The sequence below is a fragment of the Meleagris gallopavo genome, chromosome 2 (genome assembly GCF_905368555.1).
Source record: "Meleagris gallopavo chromosome 2, MGAL_WU_HG_1.1, whole genome shotgun sequence".
Taxonomy (NCBI): domain Eukaryota; kingdom Metazoa; phylum Chordata; class Aves; order Galliformes; family Phasianidae; genus Meleagris; species Meleagris gallopavo.
In genome coordinates this window covers 99276353-99300917 of record NC_139405.1, presented here as the reverse complement: position 1 = coordinate 99300917, position 24565 = coordinate 99276353, and the positions used below count along the sequence as shown (strand labels likewise).

Below are 24565 nucleotides of genomic sequence, written 5' to 3'. Positions count from 1 at the left end.
AGCACGTGCCTTGGCTTTTGCCAGTGACTCTCCTGGGCTTTTAGCATGTGCCTTGACTTCTACCACTTTTGTGATCAATATCTTTTTTCAGTGCAAGTATAGCAGTTGAGTTATTACATAAAAACTTGCTGTGTATTTCACTCAGTAGCTCCTTTCCAAGATGCTGAAATGCTGAATGAGGAACAGTAAATACTCCTGTCAGCTAGAACTGATAAACCTCATCTTTGTGTATCATTTCCCTGGATAGGCAGTTAGGAATTCATATACATATATAGACACATATATGTATGTATGTGTAAAAGATATATATATCCTTATTAATATCCAACGTGGTTTGGGAGAAAGGACAGTTCTATGAGATGAAGACTACCTACTGTCTTTCCTTCAGTGTCCCTTTCCTCCACTGATCAATTTACTGGGAATCAAAGATCTAAAAGGAAAAAAGGATGATGTATTTCATGCATTAAGAACTTCAGAAAGGAATGCATAAATCCAAGGTGGTCCAGCAGCTGTTTTTTTTAGCATGTGTGTGTTAAATGACTGAGCTTTGCCTGTTTGTGTCATAGATTCTACAAACTTGAAAAGCTTAGATCCTGTGTTATGAATTAGTTGTACAGAATTTTATTCACCTGTCTAGACAAAGATGCATAATCAAAACTGTAGGCCCTGCAGTGAACGTTAATCTTCTGTATTCCCTAAGTAATTACACCCAGTTTGTTTTGATACAGCTGTGCCATTAAGTGCAGCATTCCGTTAAGCAGTGTGTAGTTCCTTATGCTGCAATGCTGGAGACCTGCCACAAGAGGACTCCATCGGCATTTCTGTAAGGGAAATAGCTGCTCCTCCCGTTCAAGCTTTGGAATCAGAGCTTTGTTTCATCCCTGCTTGTATCTTTCATTGTATACATCTTTATCAGTAAGCCTTCAGGGAAGTGTTTTTAGATATAATAAATAAGAAAAGCCTAAGAAACAATTAAAAAAACATAACCAAAATGATCCTAGCAATCAGAGATGAACATGGCTACATGGGACTGTTCCAAAAGGAGTGTAGGAGGCAGAATTTTATAGCAAACGTTACTCAAATAAAAAAAGCTCATCTCAGCATACAGATGAAGTAAGAAATATTATACATGTATATCAAAGCTGATGGGAAAAGAATAGGATGTGACTGTTTTGATAGAAACTTAACTTTCTATTATGCATATATACTAAGTTCTAAAGAGTAAAGATTTCCCAGAGTTTTGTTGATAGCTTTTAAAATTTAACCCTAGCATTTCTCAAGCATTGTTTTTATTGGATTTTTATTTAGCTAAGCTTTACTGTATATGAATTAATTCAGGTAGGTCTTCCTATTACAGTATTTTCTAACTTATGTATACCTGGTTGCCCTAATGTGTGCAGTGACAATGCAGTGAAGTATCACCACCTGCTAAACAACTTTGTCTTTAGGATATGCTCAACAGAAGAATTGCAATGGATATGATTCTGAAGGTAGCTGACTCTCAGTGTCATCGGCAGTTCATTTTGCTCACCCCACAAAGCATGAGGTAATCACATTATTAGATTTCCTAGCAGAAGTAGTACGTGGCCGTTCGATTGCAAGGGGTATAACTAGAGAGGTGAGAGAGATGAATATGGTAGTAGTAGTACATAAACAATTAAGCAGTTCCATGCTGATAGTTCTGGGAATGTAGGAGGATGTTTGTTTTTCTTCCTTATGTTATGTCCCTTAACATTCAGTGGGGCTTCAATCAATGCATCTTTTTGAAATGTTTCCTTGTATAAGGTAGGATCTTCTTCTCTCCTCACAAAACTGACACAATGCTTTGCCATTTTCCATTTTTCCTGTTAATACTACTGTACTTTCAAGAGGTTTATGCTGAGTTGTTTTTTTTTTTTAAATCTACAAGCTGATAATTTGTTTACTGTTTTTGATGCTGTTTGTTTTATTTAATAGTTCCCAGAAAAATCCTACTGTATAATTCCTTAGTGAAGCTATGCCCAGTTAAGGGGAGTCACTCCCTGTCTACCTTCCTGCAGCCAGTTCTTCTCTGCTAGCCAGAAGTAATCACTGAAGCCTGCAGAGATCTTTAAGCACTCTTCAAAATGAGGTTAACGAATTATAATTGTCTCTCCCTCCTAATACAGTATTTAATGGAAATACCTGGAGGGAATTTCTGAATCTATTCAATACAATTGTAACAATTCTCTGTGTGGGCCACCTTCAGAAAAAGTACATTAAGAATTATCAGTGGAGAAGCTAGTATAATTGTATGGTTAGTAACTTCATTCTTAGATGGCGAGTAAATATACTTCATAAAATTGTAGAATGGCCTTGGTTGGAAGGGACCTCAAGGATCATGAAGCTTCTTTAACTCCCCTTCCACAGCCTCCAACCTCCCCATTTAATACCAGATCAGGCTGCCCAGGGCCCCATCCAACCTGGCCTTGAACATCTCCAGGGATGGGGCATCCATAACCTCTTTGGGCAGCCTGTTCCAGTACCTCACCACTCTCTGTAAAGAACTTCCCCCTGACATCCAACCTAAATCTTCCCTCCTTCAATTTAAAACCGTTTCCCCTTGTCCTACTGTTATCTACCCTTTCAAAGAGTTGAAAGGGTAAAGGTATGCTTGTTAGAATATGTGCCATATCAGGATCTATAAGGCAAATATGAACAGCATTTGATGGTTATTTCAGTTGGAGCTTCTCTTAAAAAGTACCTTTTCTGTAACTCAGGTGGTCTTATTGTTAGAGATCGCAGGATTGAAATCGGTCTTTATCTGAAGTTCTGCTTTCAGTTTAGTGAAGCCTGATGTTAATGTTTTAAAATGGTCGAAGGAAAAAGATACAGTTATTTAAAGGCAACAGAGAGAATCAAATAAAAAAATTTGTGAAGAAAGTGCCTTGTTTAAATCATGCATGCTTTATTTTTAGTTTTCTGCCTGTAAGTTCCCGTATTCGTATCCTCCGAATGCAAGACCCTGAAAGAGGCCAAAGAACACTGACATTCCGTAATAGGAACGAAGAAGAGGAAGATGATTAAGTATAAGGCATGTGAATATGGCACAATATTGGGGATAAATGTTCACTGATGTCTGTAAAGTTGCTGTTTCCTACTGTTGGGTAAGAGGATCTTTCTTATATACCCTCAGGAAAAGAAGCTCTGTATTTCATATTTTATTTGTTTACTCTTAGAAGTACTTGTATATGTTTTTATAGCACAAGGTTTTCCTGTTAAAATCCTTACAGCTCAGCTCATACTTTTAACAAACAACTATTTGAGTGTTTCTGCTTATGGGGAGAAAGGGTGGATGGAAGAAAAATATGACATGAATTTTGTGTAACTGCAAAGCTATATTTTAATAAACAGAACTCCAGAACTGCTGCTTGCGATGATACTTTAGTGTCTCTGTGCTCTGAAAATTGGCCTTAAGTTAAAGATCTTGGTTTATTCGTGGTTCTGCTTTATTTCTTAAACATGTGGTAGTTCACACATGAAGTAAAACTCTATTTATTGATTTATGTACTTGCAGTAGAAGCACTGCAGCTGAACGTGAACAACTATTTCTGAGTAGTGTGGATTCACACAGAGTGAAGGGTTTCTTTGCATTGTATTCTCAGAGCAGGAAAAACGGCTTGTGTTCCTTCCCCAGCATCTTGTAGGGAATAGTTTGTCCTTGAAGATGAGCTTAGAGAAACAAGTAAGTTATGTCTTAATATATTCTGTTTGTATATTCTTTATATATTCTGTATATGCTGTTTATGAGGGTGGATAGTGACAGGACAAGGGGGAATGGTCATAAACTGAGACAAGTTGGTTTAGGTTAGATATTAGAGGGAAATTTTTCACACATAAGGTGGTGATGCACTGGAATAGGTTGCCCAAGGAGGTTGTGGATGCCCCATCCCTGGAGGCATTCAAGGCCAGGCTGGGTGTGGCTCTGGGCAGCCTGGTCTGGTGGTTGGCGACCCTGCACATAGCAGGGAGTTGAAACCAGATGATCACTGTGGTTCTTTTCAACCCAGCCATTCTATGATTCTGTGATTCTCACTCTTGCACAGACTGAGTTTGCAGGCATTCATTATATTGTAACGAAATGATGGAGGTGCTTCAATGTGGAGGAATGTAGTGGAAGATTTTTGAGAGAGAGTATAGAAACTTCTAAACTGTCGGCTTCTTTTTTTCCTGACACTGTACTTGAGTGACTTTTAATGAGGGGATGGATGGAGAAAGTAAAAACAGATTTTCCAAACTGCCTCAAATTAATGCCCTCCAGTTCTCTCCAGTTATTGGGAGCTCTTCAGAAACAGTTCATTTAGAGTTCAGCTACCAGGGATATATATCTAAATTTCTTTTTAACATCACAGGAGTCATTAAGACAGTTCAAGGAACAGTTCTACCATTACTACTGGAGTTACTTACCAAGTAGCAGCTCCTCAGTAAAACACCATTGCAGTTTAAGTTGTAAATTGACTTAGTGGCAAGAATCATAGTTGGCTACAAATTGTTACTTTGTTCTTTAATGTTGTTTAGTTTTTATACGAGCACCATTAAATTTGCGGATGTCTCAAAGATAAAGAAGATAGCTGTGAACTGAAGGAAGTGTTCTGGAACTGCTGTTGGTTTTCTTGGTGGGTTGAAACTCCAGCAATGAAGTCTGCTCATCTTTTAAAGACTTCAGATGCTTACTTCTGAAAGCTTAGGAGAATAGGCCAGCAGACTGTGAGCAAGCTCGCCCTGTGCAAGAGGAAGTAATGGTAGAACAGTGCCAGGCTGCTTACTGAAATGCATGGCAAGAGAATGGGAGACAGTGGCTCTGAATTGCAGGTTGAGCTTCTAACTGGATCAATGGGGAAGAGGTACTGTTCACAATGGAGTAGGAGGTGTTTAAACACATTGTGCTGCCAGCCCGTAGGGCCTCCTTCCTCTGCAGACTTTCAGGGTCTGAATAGTACTGCACCTCCTTCAAGCAAAAAGTCCTCTGGAGGCTCCTACCAAAGAGTGATTCTGTAACCCTGTGGTGTGATGATAAATACTTTAGTCCTAAGCAAGTTGTAAGTATCTGTGTGAGAACATTGGCGGGGAGGGGAGATGGGAAATGCAAACTGCATCCGTGGCGAAACTTTCCTGGAACTTGAGCCAAATTTGTGTTTTTCTGAAAATCAATACTCTTACGAGGTATTGAACCACATCTTCAGAGGGACTTGGTTTTATGATGGAACTAGAATGCTTCAGTAGCTTTATTTCCTCCTGATTTTCTTCAGCTTCCAAAAAATAAGAGTTTAGAGGCAGAGGAAAACCTTTATCTTCAATAGTACTTATTATAATGACTTGTGGGAAAAAGAGATTAAGGAATATCACAACGTTTCTACTTGAGGTTGCTCTGAAGTTTTCTACAGGCTTGCTTGAAATATTGGAGCAATTGGCAATGACTCCAATCTTTGATTCAAATCATATACTGTGTTCTAATCTAGCACTGTACTTGATGAAAATCTGTGCCTGGCTGTATAGTAATTACAAGCAACTATTTTCATGGTAGAGAATTAGCTCTGAGTAAACTAAGACTGGAGCAGTCGCTTGGATACTTACTTTGCAGTGATCCTTCTCAGGTCTCAGAGCTGTCTCATTCTTGGCTCTTAAAGGATTGAGTTTCCTGAACCAGCTACCCAAAGAGACTTGTGTGATGCTGTTACGTTTGAGTCTAGGTTGAGCTGTTGGTGTTTTGGATGGCAGTGTAGTCCTTAATGTTTTATTCAAGTAAACAGAGCGTGTCCACTTGGGTAGATTTAAGGTGCAGGAAAACGTGGATGCACGGCAGCCCTTATAAGCATGTGTAAGCAAAAGAGGCATAAAATCACAGGATTATTCAATATTCTCTCTACCACTGGTAATTTTAGCCTATATGGAAACAATGGGCATATTGTACTCAGAAGTATGTTATAGTTTCAGAACTTTTATTTTTAAGTTACAGCCAAACATACAAAGTATACCACTATTTTGGCAAGAATACTACCTGTGTAGGCGAAGTAAAATTCTGGTATTAAAAAAAAAAAAAATAGTTGAAACTTCAGTTGTTTCCTATTTCTTTGGAATATGAAGAAAAAATAAATAGGAGGGGATGGTTGTGATTGTGGTCACGACTGATTCCCCTCCCTTGCCGTTTAGATTTGAAATTGCAGACAATGATTTGTTTTGTGCCATGCTTTATTGTCTGATTTTTAGCTATTACGGTCTTATTTCCTAAGGCAAAGTAGAAATATCCAACATGCAACTGTCAGCCTTTCAGGCTTTTTCATGGGTAAAAGTATGAACAATTGACTTTGTTTAAAGCAACTTGGAAACCTAGTATAAGGAAGATTGTCTGCAGTATGCAAGTGTTCTCCACTCTCTCCCTGGGGCTGTGCAGCACTCATACTTGCCACACTATGGGCATAACCTTGGTTGATGCAGGCAGAGTTGAGAACAAAGGTTGTTCTTTGATCCCTTCTCAATTATCATACTGTAAAACTATCAGCCGTAATTTTTGACAATATTTCTTTATATAATGCCTGTGGTGGTTTCATGTCATATTGTAAGTGGAGAAACTCTTAAGGTGGGAAAAACATTAAAAGACCAGGGTTAGGCCAAGCAAATGAACTGTATTTGTCTTCCAGCTAGCTGAAAAAGTGATGTAAGCACAGGTCTAGTAGGTATACTGTTAATTTTAGCATTAACATCTTAGAGGATAAACAGCTGCTCTGTTGGAAATACAAGCACTACAACTGTTCATTTTGTATAACATGACTCTTATACCGAGTGAGTGCAAAGTTTTCTTCATGCTTTCCATAACGAAATATATATATTTCCCAGTAGTACAGTGACAGATAAGTAAAGATAGATTTATAGATTTTCTTTTTCTATTACCATGCTGAAGACGTGAAATAAGAATTAGGGGAAAAGGTCAAATGTTATAAATTTATTTGGGACATATATATTGCAACCTCTGTGGAAGCTTTTGAAAATTCAGGCAAAGATCAATACACTTCCAATAAAACCTTTAAACTTCCAATAAAACAATATTTTAAACATTATATATATATATTTATATATACTTTTAAGGGGAACATTTTAGCAGGATTTGCTTTTTTATACTGCATTCCTCTGACATAGCTCTTTCCAGATAGAAGGGATGCAAATGAGGTAAGAATTAAGGCAAACCTAAAAGGCATGCAAATGAAGTACATTTATATCCACTGACAATACGAGCACATGTGTGGATCAGACTCAAGAACTGAGGAACTCTTACCTCTGTCTGTCCAATACTACTTTACAGCAGAATGGTGGCATGGTTTATAATAAACAATTAACATTACCATGGGAATTCAGTGTCACTAACATTACTCAGTCTAGGAGACACAGAGCTCTAGCATCAGTAAAACATGAACAATAAATAATATAATTCACTGCAGCACAGGACTGCTGCACAGGCTTCAGAGGAATAGGGTTGGTATGAAATGACATTGCACACATCACGTTGTGGCAGTTTATTTTTATAATATATACTTTTAAAATTCTTTAGCAAATGACATTCTCATGCACACAAGTGTTTCAAACACAAGAAGCAAGTCCATTTATAGGTAGTCCAAGCAAATTTCTGTGTGTGTGGAAATAGCTGCAAACTGAATGGAACATTAAACTTCTGTGCAGTCTATGATGCATTATACACAAGCTCATTTTTGAATGTCACACTGCAGGAGTAATACAATGGAAGGATCACTCTTTGCAGCTTCTTTGAATTCATCCAGTGTGATCTGGTCGTCTTTGTTCTTATCCATCTTACTGAAGATCTTGTCTACCCGCTGCTCAGGCGTCAGGCCATCCTCATTCATCTTCATCATTATCACAGTGCCTACCATTTTGTAGATGGCCTTTGGAAAGAAACCAAATAGAAAAGTCAACGTAAGGGCTAGCTTGATTTTATTTTACTTTATTCACTTATTTTTTTAATGTGTTCAAATTTCAGAATGATGTTCTAACAATAAAGTGATTGCCAGCTTCCCTGAGCATTTTTCTTTTTCATGGAATCTGAAATCTGTTCACTGAAAACACAGAAGGATGTATATTACTTTCTTTTTCAGGTGTAGGTTTCTTTCAGCAGTTGCATTTTGCATGCTGGAGTAAATTTCTTTGGTTTTACAGCACCAAACTGTTGTAACCTATTCTCTGGTGAACGGTTTGTTTGGTTTTTAGTGACTCCTTTGAGAAATTCCATGGAAATGATGAATAAACAGTTTGAGAAGTCATCTCCTTTGAAAAGCTTGCCGTGTGTACTTCTGAGCAAAGCCTGGAAGTAACCACTGTGGCTAGGAACTGGCAGAGACTAGGGAAGTAAGCTTTATACTTCTCCTTATATACAACAGTTGTCTTAAATCTTTAGTCTGTTAGCGAAAACCTCCTTAAAACTGCGTGCTGTTATCTCTGTACATTTCTGCAATAACTTAACCTCCATTAAGGTTTCAGCCACTCAGGCAGAAACTTTAGCAGTAATTTCGTGCAGGCCTGGTGGTTTTGCAGTGGGCTTTGCAAATCTTTTGCTATGCTGTTTTTGTGTTGAATCCATTCATTGGCAAACAAACTTACCTCTTGATATTTAAGAACCCATGTGCACATGTGTACTCACAGCAACTCTCCGTGATTACATGTCCATTAAAATTAGTGTGTTTAAATCACTTACTGTGTGTGTCAGTATCAGATAAATGTATATAATGTGCTTTTTTAATGATAGAGCCTACAGCCTCGTGTGTTTAAAATCTAAAAGATTTGTGAACACGTAACTGAACTTTACTGATGTTCAGATGTGCTCTTTTTGAGTGCCACACTGTTCTCACCTCTATGATTTCCAGCATTTCCACCCTTGTAATCTTTCCATCACCATCCAGGTCGTACATGTTGAAGGCCCAGTTTAGCTTCTGCTCAAAGCTGCCTCTGGAGGTGATGGACAATGCACAGATGAACTCTCTGAAGTCGATGGTCCCATCTCCGTTTTTATCGAAGGTTCGGAAGGCGTGCTGGGCAAACTTGGAAGCATCTCCATACGGAAAGAACTGCAAAATAAAATAATAAAAAGGTTTCCTTCCAGCTTTGAGCCCTGGAAGTTCAACCCAGCGGTCTAAACTCAATGCTGCCATTAGAGATACGGTATCTGAAAGCGGAGCTGCCTCTGGCTCCGGTCCCATTTGCTCCATGTTGCAGTTCATCTCACTGCCTGTGTTCCTCAGGGGAAGCAGCTCCCAGGTTGTAATGAGCTGGGGCTGCTGAATCCAGTGCAGTAAACTGCACTGAAAGATGCAGCTTGTGATAGTGCTGTGCTAAGGAGGTGGTGTTCTCAGCACCAGAGCCAGTCTTGTGAGCCAGACTCACTTTCATCCGATCTATGCTGCGTTAGAAACTATTTCAAATCAAATACCTGCTTCCCAAGCATTTACATTTACAGCTGTTATTATTTACTGCCTTATTCTCCGACTGTGAAATACAGCAAGCAAGCTGAATTTTAAAAGTCTTTCATTCAGCTTAGCAATAACAGCTCTTAGATGGCTGCAACCAAGTACATGTGTGGGCTCCTTGTCGTGCAAATCTGTTTCATAAAATAATCCTCACTGTAAAAAGTCAAAACCACGTTCTCTTTTGCTGGTAACTTAATACAAGTAGGTAAGGTGAAAACTGAGATTTGGTTAAAGGATATGGGGCCATGCTGCTCATCTTTAATACCCGCTGTTAGTGATCGCCGTAACTGAAAAGTGTTTCAGATGACCCTCACATGTGGGATTTCAGCTCTTCTTTGTATTTTGAGCTTTGTGTTATCACAGAAGAGGTATCAGCAATGCTCATCTCCTTTCAGGAATGCGGTCTGAAGGCACAACAAGAGAGATGGGAACGCTGTACCTCTTCCAGTGGCATTTTGTTAAGGTCAGCATTTGCTGCTAAAGTGGCTGTTTTCCCATTTGGATTTGTATGGTTAGCATCCAGCCACTGGCTCTTGGCTGCTTCTCCCATCACTGAAATGCAGTGCCAGAAGCAAAGAACTAGACTGCAGTGAAGGTCACCCCTGAAAATGACTGAGAAGTGGCATTAGGAGGAGTTGGTGGCTGGAGGTGCTGATGGCAATTTCTGAATAATCATGGGGAAACATCTCATCCCATTAAAGGAGCATCAGCAAGATGTGTCTCTCTCTCATGCCAGTCATATAACATCGATGGCATGTAACGGGGAAAACCATCCTCCTAATTTTTTCATCACAAACAGGGCAGTGAATTTTCTCAGTTGAGAAAGGCCACTGCCTTTCAGGCACTTACAGCCTTGTAAGGAGAACAAATGGGATTGATGCCTTTTTTATTATTTTTTCTATATACTTCCCTCTAGGGAGCAAATGCAATAAAAGGTCCTTTAGGGATTGAGGACACTTCTCCAGTCTGTACCTGCTGATCTGTATTATTTTTAGCTCAGAACAACTGAAAAACATTGTCAAAGCTTGTTTAAAAACAACCTTGTAGGCTTCCATGTTGAACTGGTCTTAGCCAACTGGAAATGGGAGACACAATTCTGGAAGACAAGCACTCAGTTTTGGCAGGATGGATTCACATAGTTTAGGCTGCCTCATGTGGTACCACTGAATATCTCAAAAACAAGCAAAGGAATGTAATGGGAATTGTCAGAGGCCTACAATGGCTGGGCAGGTCAGTGGGTTCCTCAGCAGCCTTGGAAGCCCCATGCCCAGGAGATGAATTTACACGTTAGGGCAAGCAGTCCCTTTCTGCTGCTGCAATGGTGCTACTGAAAAGTGTACCCCCTCTTTGTACACTGTATCCTGCTTGACCCTTTTTGCCCAAAACCAAGGCCAGCCATGCCTGCCTGGGCTTTCTGCAGCACTCAGTTCTATGGGTGACCAAACACTGGTCGTTTGTTTCTGCTTGTCTAGTTCCATCTCTTTTCTGGCCTGTGATTTTCCAGACGAGTTAGATAATACACTGGTGTGGGACAGAATTGTTATTCATATAGACAACTACTAATTAGGAAATGAAACAGGAAGAGAAAAAGACAAATCTCTCTTATTTTGCTACTAAATTTTGTAGAAGAAAAATGTCTTGAAGGTTCACTGTTCTGGAAAGCTTCTGGACATCCTTCTTGTACCTGGGAGGGTTTCAGAAGGTGCAGAATACCTAGGACACAGGAGTTGGATTTTGAAATGTGCTCCTGTGTGGGAGCTCCTGTGTTTTGGCTGTACACATGTTTTCAGCACTTGTCCACAAAACAGGCTTTCCAAAACAATACCAGCAGTGGGATGATGATATGTCCTTCCCCCGCTGAAAGGTCTCCGCCTGGTTGTGAAAACCTCACATGCACTTCCCTTCTTGCCTGAGACAAACTGAACTTGGAGGAAAGTGCCAGCTGCAGATCATTGGAGATCAGGGAGCTTTGAGTTCCCAATCTGAGTGATTCTATGATTCTATGATTCTAGAGGGATCAAAGTACACAACTTTTTTCTTAATCACAGAGTCACAGAATCAGAGGGGTTGGAAGGGACCTCCAGAGATCATCGAGACCAACCCCCTGCCAAAGCAGGTTCCCTACACCAGGTCGCACAGGTAGGCGTCCAGGCGAGACTTGAATATCTCCAGAGAAGGAGACTCCACAACCTCCCTGGGCAGCCTGTTCCAGTGCTCCGTCACCCTCACCGTAAAGAAGTTCTTGTGCACATTTGTGCGGAACTTCCTATGCTGCAGTTTCTGGCTGTTTCCCCTTGTCCTGTCTCCACACACTGCTGAAAACAGCCTGGCCTCACCATTCTGCCCTCCACACCTTAGATATTTATAGACCTGGATCAGATCCCCTCTCAGTCAAATCAGTGGCTGAGCATCTTTTTAAGGAGGCAGAAGATTTGGATTCTAACATTTCCTTCAGTAAGTATTTTAAAATTGGCTTGATCTCAGGGAATTTTCACAATTCTCCTTTAATCCCATCTGTATCACAATGCTAAACACAATACCTATCATTACCAGTAATCTACTTACCCCAGTGGGGGTTGAATAGTGCCTATGATAACACTAAATTTGAAACCATTTCCTTACTTCTAGTTCTGTCAATGGTTTTCCCTAAGTTACCATTCTTTGGATGAAATATTTAATGAACTGAACAGTCTAAATGGTGCTACTGAAGTCCAGACTCCCCAAGGACATTTAGATAACCAAGGCAGAGCCCAAAAAAGAATCCAGGCATGGAGGAGTGCAGAGCCATCATCTCCATAGCCATATCTTCCACCAGTCTAAGCTATCCAAATGTTTGGTCTATAGATTTCCAAGGTTTTTCTTCACACAACGCATTTGAGCAGACTTTGGACACCCTGTTCCAGAGGCAATTGCCAACACCCTGCTGCATCAACGTCCTTCTGTGGTACTATCCCCAACTGCCCTTTAAATGAAAACCATTCAGACAAACTCAGATAAGCATTCAGCATTTGAGTCTCAGAGCTTTCCGAGGCAGAGCTTTACTACAGAGATGCAACAGGTAAGGAAGAAGTACAGCATAATTTGATTCCATGATAGCAGAAGTAATTCTGGAAGCTATGCATGTTTCCATTCACAACTTGATCAAATGTTAAGTGATCTGGATCACAGAAACACAGATGCTACTGCCTTGTTCTCTGCTCTCAGCCACGGAGCAGCAAACCTCGGCACAGAGGAACACATACACTACTGGACCACATGCCTTGGAATGGGCTGGGCTGTTTTCTTCATATTTCACTCACTGGAAATCAAGTGATGGATATAACAATTCAATTTCATTACTGAAACTCCTAGAGATGGAACTGGACCATGTCCCCACACTGTGCTAGTGCTGCAATGCTGTAACATGACTGGGAATACCAGAAACGAATTCAAACACAATATTCAGATGTAAGGTACGTCTTCTCCATCCTATCCCCAGCTCCTCCTCGCCTTGTATCATCACTCCATTAGGCAGAGAAATCCTAAGGGAGGTCTAAAAGCTCTCTCAGTGGCCACCCTCAGCTACAGCACTAATTTCTGCAGGGGAGAAGCAGCGCTGCTTCAATTCAGCCCTGCACGATCCAAAGCAAGTGCTGCACCAGTGGGTCCCATGGGGGATCCGAGATCCCTGCTCCACCACAGGTAAAGCCAAAGGAAAACTGGCTGGTTGATTTGGCTCTGTGGGTTAATGATGCATGTGAGAACTGCAGGGAAGAGCAGCAGGGTTTCGTGGAGAACATTTCAATTGTCTTTTCCTAGCTATTTTTACTTTGCCAATAAAGCTGGAAAGAGTAAGCATGGTCCTCTAATAAACTCGTTCACCATTTGTGAAGTGTGTTCCCTCTGCCTTCCAACATGCAAATAGATGAATAAAAATGGAGCATCAGAATCCGTGGCTTTTTAAATTCAAGCTGTTATTCAAGTTATCCAAGTGTTATCCACGAACACTAGCAGAATCCAAGAAACAGCCAGATGATGACATTTACCTTGTCCGTATGTACTTCTACTGATGGAACAGGCAATGAAGCCACTACATAAACCTATTTTTCTCTTGTGTTAATGTAGCTGCATTGCTTTAGAAGTCAGATTCATGTTTGTTTTCCTCTTGCTGTTGCCTTTACATAGAGCAAAATATGACCCAATTTCTTTTTCTACCCTCTTCTCCCATTCTGCCTTCCAGGAGTTATTAATTCCCTCTGGCATGTTATAGACATACCAAAGCATTTCTCATCCAAAGCATGTGAATCCCTGCTATGTAATCAGGACAGAGTCATTTTTCTGTCTCAACTCTAGTCTTTTTTTTTGTGCTTTATGGATGCAAAAGCTCCAGGGCTGTCACAATCAGGATCTGAGCATGCAGTACCACAACCTGCTAACACAGGTCTGCATGGGTTCCATTAGCCACATTCCTTCCGAGGCCTATTTTAAAGCTGTTCTCTCAAGTCATCCAAAAATATGAGTCTGACTGTATTCTGCTGAGTATCATGGCACAGAATTGCAGTGGATCAATACACATGTATCTGGGCTTCAGCTGAAAGATATGGACTTGAATCTTTCAGTAGTGCCACAACTCATTGCTGCAAAGCAGGAATCAGCAAGTTGTCTTCTACAGCAAGGCAAATAGAAAAAAACGGAGATAAAACATCAGTTCCAGAGAGAGCAGTCTATGGAAACATGAGAAATGGATCTCAGCAAAGTACACGAGAAGAATGAAATACTGTTAAAATTACTTTAGGAAAGGCTGAGAAAAACTGGACAGCTGAGCTGCAGCACTGAATGTCTGTGACGGATAATCCCAAAGAACACCAAATATCAGAGCCAGACAGAGACTTTGCTGATCCAAGTCTCAGTTCTCCATGTGTACCGCCATGACACGTCCCCTGCTTAGACACACGTGGTGAGGATCAGCACAACAGAAGACTGTGACTACTTCAGCTACAGTTGTGATGGGAGCGTAGAGCTAGCAAGCACTGGGCAGAATGACCAATAGTAGACCAATCATCTCATGGCTATGTACTAATTATGTTTCTGCTTGGTAGCTTTAATCCTTTGAACACGTGTGCATCCATAGGCATACGGGGAGGCTTATAAGCAGCTGTCAGTTCTTCACACAGGAAGAAATATGTAGAAGAGCCAAGGAATACCACTTCTTCCCTTCAGTGGGAAAAGACTTGCACAGGCTGAAGTAGAATCAGAGCAGAGTCTGTATCTTGCTCAGGCTTCCACGAACAGGGACTAGCTTGTACGTTGTTATTAAGACCTAGGTCACCCTGCCTCTGTAGCCATTGAAGAAATGGACAATTTGAAGCATGCAGAGAATAAATATTTGAGAATTCAGGAGCAGATGTGGATCATCAGTACTGGTTCTTGTTGTCTGCAATACAGGCCAGGCTCAGAGGGCAGAAAACGAGCACAAAACAGAGCCTAAGAGAAAGCAAAGACCCACAGTAAAAAAGCAGAGCCAGCATATGCCAAAGTGTTGCAGGAAGATGAATGGGAAGTAAGACACTATGCTTCCCCTTCTGAAACCCTGATACAGCAGGGTCTGCCTCTACAAATCTTTCAGCCTGAAAAATTAATCTCTATATTCACAATTGTGGGGGAATTACTCATTGACTAGCAGGAAATGAATCGATTTTCAATCCCAGCTTTTCTCTGATTAGATTTGGACAATGAGAAACTTAATTGAACTGTGGTAGTGCTATAGGTCAATATGCTAGCACATCAGTTATTACTCGGTGCTAAAGGAAAAAATCTTCAGAGAGAACTGTCGTCAAAACAATTAGTACTGCTGGTCCATAACAGGAGGAGTAGGGCTGATTAAATGTTATTTCTCTTTGATCTCCCTTAACTGAGCAACAACACTGGAACACTTTATTTAAGTTTGGCACAATCTTCCAGTACGCCAAGGTCAGTGATAGCACAGGGTTATGACAATGTCAGGATCCTGCTGTGCTGCAGCTATGCACCAGGCTAATTACAACATCCTTTTTCTTGACATTATGTTATATCTCTTTAGGAATCTGGGAACATACCAGATGGAGAATATACTGATCTGGGACATTTCTTTTTATTTTGTTTCCCTCAAAGATCGTCTGACTCCTTTTCATTTCTGCAAAAATGTTTTATCTTCCCAGTGAGTTTTGGCTCCAAAGGTTCAGAGTATTAACTTGATTGCTATGCCTGCTGGGCCACGAAGCCCTTAGCACAGATTTCCCAAAAGAACAGGGCTATAGAAGCATCAGTAAGTGCTATTTCCAGCCAGAAAGGGATTTGAATCACGAGTCACTATAGTCTGAGATATCCATCTTATGAATATACAGATGGAGCCGCAGAAAAGATTCTTCTGCCTGAAATATCTCACACACTTTATGTAATACAGCCTCATAAAAATTTTAAAACATTATGGAGTTGTTATAGTGAAGTACTGCCGAAAGGGAACTACAGAAAGAGAAGGAAAATGACTGTAGATGAGAATGTCAGAGAACTAAGGATTTGAACATCAAGGGGGGCTCAGGTTGTATATCAGGAAAAGGTTTTTCACCAGAGGGTGCTGGCTATGGAACAGGCTGCTCAGGGGAGGGCTCATGGCCCCAGGTGCTGGAGTTCAAGAAATGTCTGGGCAATGCTCTCAGTCATATGGTCTGATTTTTGGGTCCCGTGTGGAGCCAGGAGTTGGACTTGATAGTCCTTATGGGTCCCTTCCAACACGGGATATTCTATGATTCTGTAAGATCTCAGTGAGTGCTAAACTACCAATCTTTTTTCTTAATACTGAGTACAAAACTTGTCAATTCAGGAGGTACAAACAAACTGACTTAACTTCTAGAAAGAACTAGCAACCCCTTCACAACCACAGCTCACTCCAGTGAGCTGGGAATTGGTGGATTCATTTCTTTTCCTGCTCATCCAGCCTTTGGGAGAAGGGCAGTCCATAAACCTTTCAGTCCAAGGAATAAAACTACAACATGAAGAGAGACCAAAGGAGTGGAGAAAGATGAAAGCTATATGATACCACTATCATATATGAAAGCACTTTGCAAGAACTTGCTCTGCTGAAAAAAAGCAGTAAGTATTGAAAAATACTAGTAAGAAAATGGAAAGAGCTGACTGCCCACAAAACCAGCATGCCCTGATACTCATTGCTGGGCTAGGAAAGGGAACCCCAGTCTGCACCCTCAGACACACACCTGGAAGGCAGCTGGGTCTCAACAGGAACATATATAACAGGTTAAATAACTGGACCATAGCCACAGTCTCCAAGCCAGTCATCACAGAGCCACATAACCCTTATCTTCATCCCTCTGTGCCTAACCGATTCTGGGGGATGGAGTGGACATGGTTATTTTTTGTTTCATATCACAAATTGCAAACCTTTTACAATTCCTAAGGGCTATGTTGAGTTAATGACAGAGTACTTGAGAAACAGCATGGTTCTCTTTGCTTGGAGACCATATATCTGTCCATAAGCTCAGACAAACTGGTAACTGATTAGAGTTGGTCGAAGGATGTACTGCAGAATAAAGTTCCAATGCAGAACAAAAGGGAAAAAAGTTGAGGGAAAGGAAAAGACCCCTAAGTTAGGCAGAGGAAGGATGGTTGCAATTTTTTGTTGAATAGATGGAAGGTAGGTGACAGTGATTTGGTATCATCTTCCTTTTGTTCTCTTCTGTCTCTAGGCACATCTTACTGACTTTCATTTTCAGTACTGAATTTGAAAGCAATCCAACAAGTCACAGAGGAACTGTATGAAAATGAAGTTTCTAATCATTTGAAATTGGAAATAGTCCCACATTTCTAAGTTATGCAAGGCCTACCTCAAAGATTTTATTTTGCATTGAGGCTATGAGCAGACAGGTTTTCAGGCTTCCTTCTGAAAATTTTGTACAGACTTGCATTGGATATTAATCCATCTGTTCCTTTCCAATTATTTACTTATGGAGAATAATAACAAAAGAATACTCAGTACAAGAGGATTTTAAGATTCTAGCTTCTCAGGATAACATATTTTCTTCCATACCTAGGCTTTCTCTTGAAGTATGAACCTTTTAAATGGTCAATGCCAAGACTTGTAAGCCCAGCAGTATGTAAATACTATGAAATAACAGCATTCTGACAGAAAAGATCATGTCTACATAAAAGGAAGGAGCTACATCAGTTCTTACTTAGGAAAAATATCTTAGAAGACTTCACTCTTGACTGATGCTAAAAAAAATCCATTAATAACATGGTTCCACATGAATAACAGTGTTATTAGGTATCACAGTATTTATGAATCTTGGTTGAGAAACATTCCAACAAAAACTAGGGATCAACAATAAACTAAAAAGAGGAAAGAAGAAAAGTCAGTGCAAGGAGCCTGGAAGACTTTTCTTTGTAACTTGACTACAACTTGACTACAACTTGACTTCCTATCCTACAAAGATAGGAAAGAAAAAAGGAATGAAACAGCCAGTGGCACCTGGGAAAAAGTGGGCATACGAGCTGGTCTAGAAGAAAACCAGATATCCAAGAAATGACAGCTCCTCTCTGCTCCTTTTCTCTTAGCTCTATCAACTCCCCTTAAGGGAGGGGATCTTGACCAAAGACTTTCCAAGGATGAATGGAAAGATGTAGAGTTGCACTATACTCTTCTTCTTTGTCTAAAATGATGCAAGAAAGCCAAGTCCTCACTGTAAATCATGTATTTTTTTCCATTTATCTTTGTCATCAACAGAAAGAGATGTAAAACCACCCACGTGTGCCAAATGGATCTCTGCCTTCATATGGAGATTCCACCTCCCTGGATAGGCTGTAGCTGTGCAGTTACTGTCTGTGCTCACAAACCAGTGGGTATGAATATTAGCAATACTCAGTGCTAAAAGTTTTCTGAAGATTTCTCCTTTTTAGGTTATTGGTCAGCTAAAGCAGATAGTATCATCCTGCAGAACAGAGCTTCTCCCTACATTCAACCCTCTTATTCCAAAAAACTCTTGGGGAATGCAGACTTCTACAAAATTAATTTAAATGAATAAGATGTTTGATGGGGGAAAGGTGAGAAGCAGGCATCTCTTTTGCATCTGCCTGCTGGAATAATGCAGTGAAACTCCTGAATAACTTCAATTCTTCAGCACCTTTGAAAAGCAGCTGAAGCTCCTTTCTGCCATCAGAAGGCTGCCGTCGTGCATGTCCTGATCTGAAGGAAAAAGCTACAATGGGGAGAGCAGACTCTTCTGTTACAGATGTACCAGCCAGTTATGAGTTTACCCAGCACTTGGTTTGTTTAAGATCTTATAGTTCATATACTCACGCTGTATGTGACTTACTACTAGAATGCAATAACACCTGCCAAAATCGGCCATACAAAAGCATAGCATAAAATAAATTCTAAAAAGTGCAGAGAAAAAGTGACTTAAATTTAAAATGATCTTTATTTAAAAACGTGAAGAAAACTCTATTAAAAAAAGATGCACCATTATGCATTTTTAAAGAAATCTGCTATTGGTGCTCATTTTTCAACACCAAAGTCTCCCATTGCATGCACTATCTGACAAGGTCATAATGACTAAAGTTTCAATAACAAAATTATTAGTCAGCTGAAAAGGATACAATAAAGGTATATAAGTACTCTGCTTTTCTAACGTTGATTCCTTGCTGCTTTCTTTTTCCCAGAAGCTTAATGTAGTGACATCTTCTCTTTCGGATTACATTACACTCTGTGCACCAGACGAACCGAAGATATCCATACCACTTACACTCTGCACAAAATGCTCCAATGTGCAGCTGATGCCTTCACTGTAGTGCTGAATGCAATCCTGGTTCCAAATCAGTTCCATTTGAATTTTTCCTCTCAGCAACAAAAAACCTCTAAAACCTCCAAGTCCAACTAAGTCCACTTGCAAGAAGCAAAATCAAGGTCTATTGATACACACAGTGAAGAATATCTGGAGGGATGTATCAAAATAAGTGTTTTCCATTAATATACATTACCTCAAAAATACACTAAAAAATATACAGTGATGCCATCTGAACTGCCCAGCAGTATAATTATGGTAACTAGCTCACCCTAAGGATGAACTGCTTTTCCACACTGAGTAATGAATATGAGTAATAGATTTGAATTTTCCCCTAAGTAACTATTCTGTTAAACATGTTAAATAAATCAGTTTGTAGGCTCTCATGAATAAACAATAACAGCTACTCAGTCCTTAGTAAGCAGGCAGTACAATAACAAGAATAATAGATTAAAAAGTGTTCAGTATAGGGGTGAGAATTCAGAGGAAGATAAGTCATACCTGCCTTTGGATAAGTTAGCTCTCTTATCTTATGAGAGCAGCAGATCACAGAATCATAGAATTGTTAAAGCTGGAAAAGACCACTAAGATGATCAAGCCCAACCATCAAGCCATCACCACCACGCCCATTGAACCATGTCCCTCAGTGCCACATTTAACCTTTTCCTGAACACCTCTGGGGAAAATCTCATCATCTTTAATATTCTTGTATCTTAGAGTCAATAATGATGAATAAAAAGCCCTACAGACATTAACAGTAGAACAATAAACTGTGTAATCATGACCAAACTCTACACTACCAACTGTTTTCCAGAAGGATGCTGGTTTACACTTGCCAGGAAGGATCCTCCCAGGAACTGTTCCTGGTGATGCCAATTGCAAAAATGTACTTTTTAGGTTTGCAGCTGGGAGATACATCCCAGTTCCTGACATTTCCAAGTTCATTCATACCTCCTCTATGACCTGGCTGCATATCTCTATGTCTCTAGACTCACGGTTCATGTCAGATGTAATTAAGGATAAAAAATAATGAGCCAAATCTCATAAAATGTTAAATGTTCAAACAAAGGCAATAACAAAAATTACAACAAAAGAAGACTGAAACAAACCAAGAAAGCATCATCTTGATTGGCTGCTATTTACACAGAATTAACAGGTAGGCATATTCATGCTCAAGCATGAGCACTTCTCTTTGTCCTCTATTGCATTCCTTTCTCAACACACTCCTGGCTTAAAGGGTCTTTTTGATGGCCAAAGGATTTTCAAGCCTCTAAACAGTATAAATCATCTGCAAGGCATTCGATGAACAACCACTCTGTTAAGGCAGCTCTCTCTAGAATGCATCTCCACGTGGCATCTTATTTAAAATATATGACAGATTTGGCATTTAGTACGTTTTAGTGTTCGTGCTCTCATAAAAATAGGGGAAAGCCCCCCTTCTCATAGCATGAGATCTTTATGGAGAGGTGACAGCATCTTTATAACTAAGCTTGCAACCAGATTTCCTTGTAAAGGAATCTCAGAATTCTTTACTCGGTGACAGCTACATACCTAAGAGTGATGATACTACCCAGGCAAAGGCCTTCAACAAACCAGCCAGGGAATCCAGCCTCTGAGGAAGTAACAAGTATTTGCTGAACAAAAAATAATGAACCATTGTGTATATATATTATTATGTGTATATTGACTAGCAGTCCCTGTTAAACAATAGGAGAGAAAAAATTTGAAATGTGCTTCAGATAGGATATGTCTCAAGAAAAAAAAATAGCCTACTATAGATTCCAGGGCTTTTTACTGTTGCCAAAATACAGTCTGTATAGACCCAAGTCTTCCAGGCTCAAAAAGAAAACCATCTACATTCTACCTAAATAGAGTTCTGCTGGTAGAGAAAAGTCTCAAGCATTTCCACCTGCTGCCAAGGGATCTAAGCATCAATAGTTCTTCCATCCCCACCCTCCATCCTAAATAATGGTTGGGTCTGGCTTCTCTTATTGACCAGATTTCTGATTGTCGTTCAGCTGTGGACAGTCCTGGTGTCTAATTGGAATGATAGTATCACCTGTGCTACCTCTATTCTGGCAGCACTGTTTATTGAAATAAAATGTTTTTGTGAGCCAGTGTAGTTAAACAGTCTGCCATGTGTAGTTTCGCAGTCAGTCTGACAAACACCAATGCAGAGTTCATTGCTTCACTCTTCTTTATCAGTGGCAAGAAATGCTGTGTCGTGCTGGGTCACAAGTCCCAAGACAGGAACACAGCAAGCATGACATGCATCCCATTCTGCTGAGCACTTTGTGACTTCTTCCATTATGAAGAATTGCATGATAGCCCAAATACATGACTAGCCTAGGAAAGAACAAGATTTTAATTCTCATCTGAAGGATGAAGTGTTATTCTCCCCCTGCTGTCTTTAACTGATGACATACCTATAACCTTTCTGGATCTACTAATGAAAAATTTATGATTTTTTCCCAGTAAAATTCATAAATATCTGCAACAAACCATTCTAACCACTGATGCAAAATGACACTGAGAGACAGCAGTAGTGTGGCACTGAAGCTTGAATGCGATGTAAATTTGAGGTCACAAGATCATTTGTTTGAGACCTGTCACAAAGCTGAAATATAACCTAATCTGTCACAGAGATGCAGTGGCAGTATTGTTTAGCACGCTGATGAAGTGCCTAAAATCCAGAGTGACTGCAGAGCCAAGGGAAAAAAGCTGTTTTTTTTTTTTTCTCTAACCCTGAGCACACAAATAAGAGAGATTTGGTGCTGTTGTCCTATAAGCGCGCTCCCTGAGATGTCAGTCTGAAGCAACAACTGACCTATACTGTATTTATAAAGCATGGCATAACACATTGAATTTTGAACTGAAATGTATCCTTGGATATTTCTATTGCTGCAGCTGGCTGTGTTTTCACAAAAGGCAACATACAGTTTCTAGCCACAGCAACCTGTGTTGTGCTTCTCCTTTGACAGTATGAAGTTCCCATTGCCTCCAGAGAGGTAGCAATCTGTAGATATAGCTAACTATACTTATTCATGAGCTGTGTGGTTAATAACAGGCTTTCAGTTTTAAAAAGAGCTGCTTTCACACCTACAGAGAGCTGAGTGATCCCAAAGGGATTTGCTAGCATCAGTCTAACCCCACAACCAACCCACATGGGTGGACACCAGAGTACCAGCAAAGCAAGACAATAGAAGGTACAAACTTACAAGATTATACATAAATAAGCCACCTACCAACTCTGCCACTTTTTATACCTTGCCTATCACTTCATTATTTGTTGGGTCCATTTGTATGGGACTTTTGACTGGAGAGCACCTCATCAAAGACCGAGCCCCCACTGAAGCACAGCAAGTCTGAGATGTACGGGGCACACCAAAGCCAAAGTCAGAGTCAACCTATACACGTACATTTTTGGTGTCCAGTGCTGACACCAAAAGTCCAAAGCTTGCTGGAAATTATACAGTATGTAGACATTAGGAGGTGAAAATTTAACTGCTGTTTATAGTGGGAGTGTGGAAGCACATAACTCTCCCCAGGAGGATTCCCAAATCCAGACACAACTATGAGAACCTGCTTTTTTTTTTTTTTTTTCCAATTTTGGGTATTTGCAAGAATTAGCATGGCTGAATTCTCCACAGCTCTCGAGCCAGTAAGCAGTGCAGTACTGAGAGGGAAAGCCAATCTCTGGCTGCTCTGAAAAGCCCAGGAATTACAGTTTCCATGTAAAGCAGGTGAGATCTTGGTTTCTAAATACCTTGGATCACAAATCAGATCTTCTTCCAAATTCTCCATGGAAAGGTTGGAATTTGTTTTTAGACAAAAGGAACAAATGCCAAAGCCAACCGATGAGCCAAAATGAGGCTTTTATGTCTGAGTTAAGTTTCCAAACAAGTCCTGACCGTTTCCTTGAAGTCAGTCACCCTCTTTGGAATACTGCAACACTCATTGCCTTACACTGCACTTTTAAGGTCAGGCTTACAGCTTTACTTAAAGACTGTCCACAGCTGCGGGGAATATGAAGCTCAATTATTAGGGGCCTATACAGTGCGGGTCTGTTTCTTTCTGCTCCTATGTCTCTTTGTTTCTCAGTCTGATAAAACCCAGGTAGGATCCAAATGAGCTTTGGGGAACTGGAGAGCTCTGGGGCACCGCAAACAGTGATCATTTGCACTGGGAACAGTTATGACCTTGGAAAATAGATCCCCCTCTCTTGCAGAGAGATCCTGTAGGCCTGTCCTCCTCCCTCTACCTGGAGAGCAAAAGGCAGAGACTGTTCTACCTCCAGATTCCCCTTCCACTAACATCTCTTTTCAGTTTAACTTGAAACAATAAAAGCAATTTAATCTTTCCTGCCTTCCACTTGAAGGTTTTGTTCTAAATGTATTTTGACAGCAGAAATAAAGACAAAGTTTTAATAGAACTAACTGAACCACAGACTGAATTATGTATTTCCATTTCAGGACAGAATCTCACTCCTAATAACATCACTCTCCTTCCAAAAGCATGCATGACAGAATTCAAAACATTTCTCTGCTCCATAATGGTATTTTATATCTGCCAGTAGCTAGGCAGCACACAAAGCACAATGATTTCTCCCTCACACGTGTGTGTGTCATGTGTCTCTCTTGCTTTGTCCAGGAGTTGGGGTGGGACCATCCAAACTGCTGAACCAGTCTGTCTGGAAAATATGCACGCTAGCAGATTAAAATGCAGACTGAACTCTGGCAGCATCCCTGCATTGGAACCCTGCCTAGAACCTTCATTTCTTCCTATTCTGTATTCTCTGGAAGCATAGAGCAGCTGCAGCTTTTCTGTAGGACCACCACCTCAATAATCTTCCCCCAGAAAGGAAGCACACACCAAAGCAAGGTCTAAGCTCGGGGCATGGTAATTTTCCAACACCCGATCTTATTTGCTTTCCATCTCACAGAAATGAGTGAAATCAGCTTACTAAACTGGAGTTAAATCCCAAATACATGCCTTGCTCACAGAAGCTTCATTCTTAATCAAACACCCACTGAAGGCAACAAGTGTTGCACATTTGATTTTGTGACTACATGGAAGGCGATTGAAAGAATTTACATCAGCTACCAAATATACACTGTAATGACCACCACTGGATTATTAGTAGTGACCTAGATACAAAAATCTTTGATCTTCTTACTCCTAGGTTATTATCCAGTTTCTAGATCTCCTAAGGTCAATAAGAGTGAACAAAAATGAGGATGGATGAAAAATGTGTGCAATACCAGCGAG

At 40.3% G+C, this 24565-nt stretch overlaps 3 protein-coding genes across 9 annotated transcripts in view; 1 reads left to right on the top strand and 2 right to left on the bottom strand.

The window, feature by feature from the left end:
• SMC6 (structural maintenance of chromosomes 6) overlaps window positions 1–3400 on the top strand; it is a 32570-nt gene extending 29170 nt beyond the window's left edge. For both annotated transcript variants that reach the window (XM_085218062.1, XM_010707962.3), the window contains exons 27-28: window positions 1449–1546; window positions 2937–3400. In XM_085218062.1, coding sequence (XP_085074188.1) covers window positions 1449–1546; window positions 2937–3045 — 207 coding nt within the window. In that variant the 3' untranslated portion in view covers window positions 3046–3400. The remainder of the gene's footprint in view (window positions 1–1448; window positions 1547–2936) is intronic.
• Window positions 1–24565, bottom strand: part of KCNS3 (potassium voltage-gated channel modifier subfamily S member 3) — a 444844-nt gene that overhangs the window by 163785 nt on the left and 256494 nt on the right. The gene's annotated exons all lie outside the window — the stretch shown is intronic.
• Window positions 5937–24565, bottom strand: part of VSNL1 (visinin like 1) — a 76628-nt gene continuing 57999 nt past the window's right edge. For all 6 annotated transcript variants that reach the window (XM_085218065.1, XM_085218067.1, XM_085218064.1 and 3 more), the window contains exons 3-4: window positions 8871–9086; window positions 5937–7910 (exon numbers count right to left, since the gene is read on the bottom strand). In XM_085218065.1, the coding sequence (XP_085074191.1) occupies window positions 7713–7910; window positions 8871–9086 (414 nt within the window). In that variant the 3' untranslated portion in view covers window positions 5937–7712. The remainder of the gene's footprint in view (window positions 7911–8870; window positions 9087–24565) is intronic.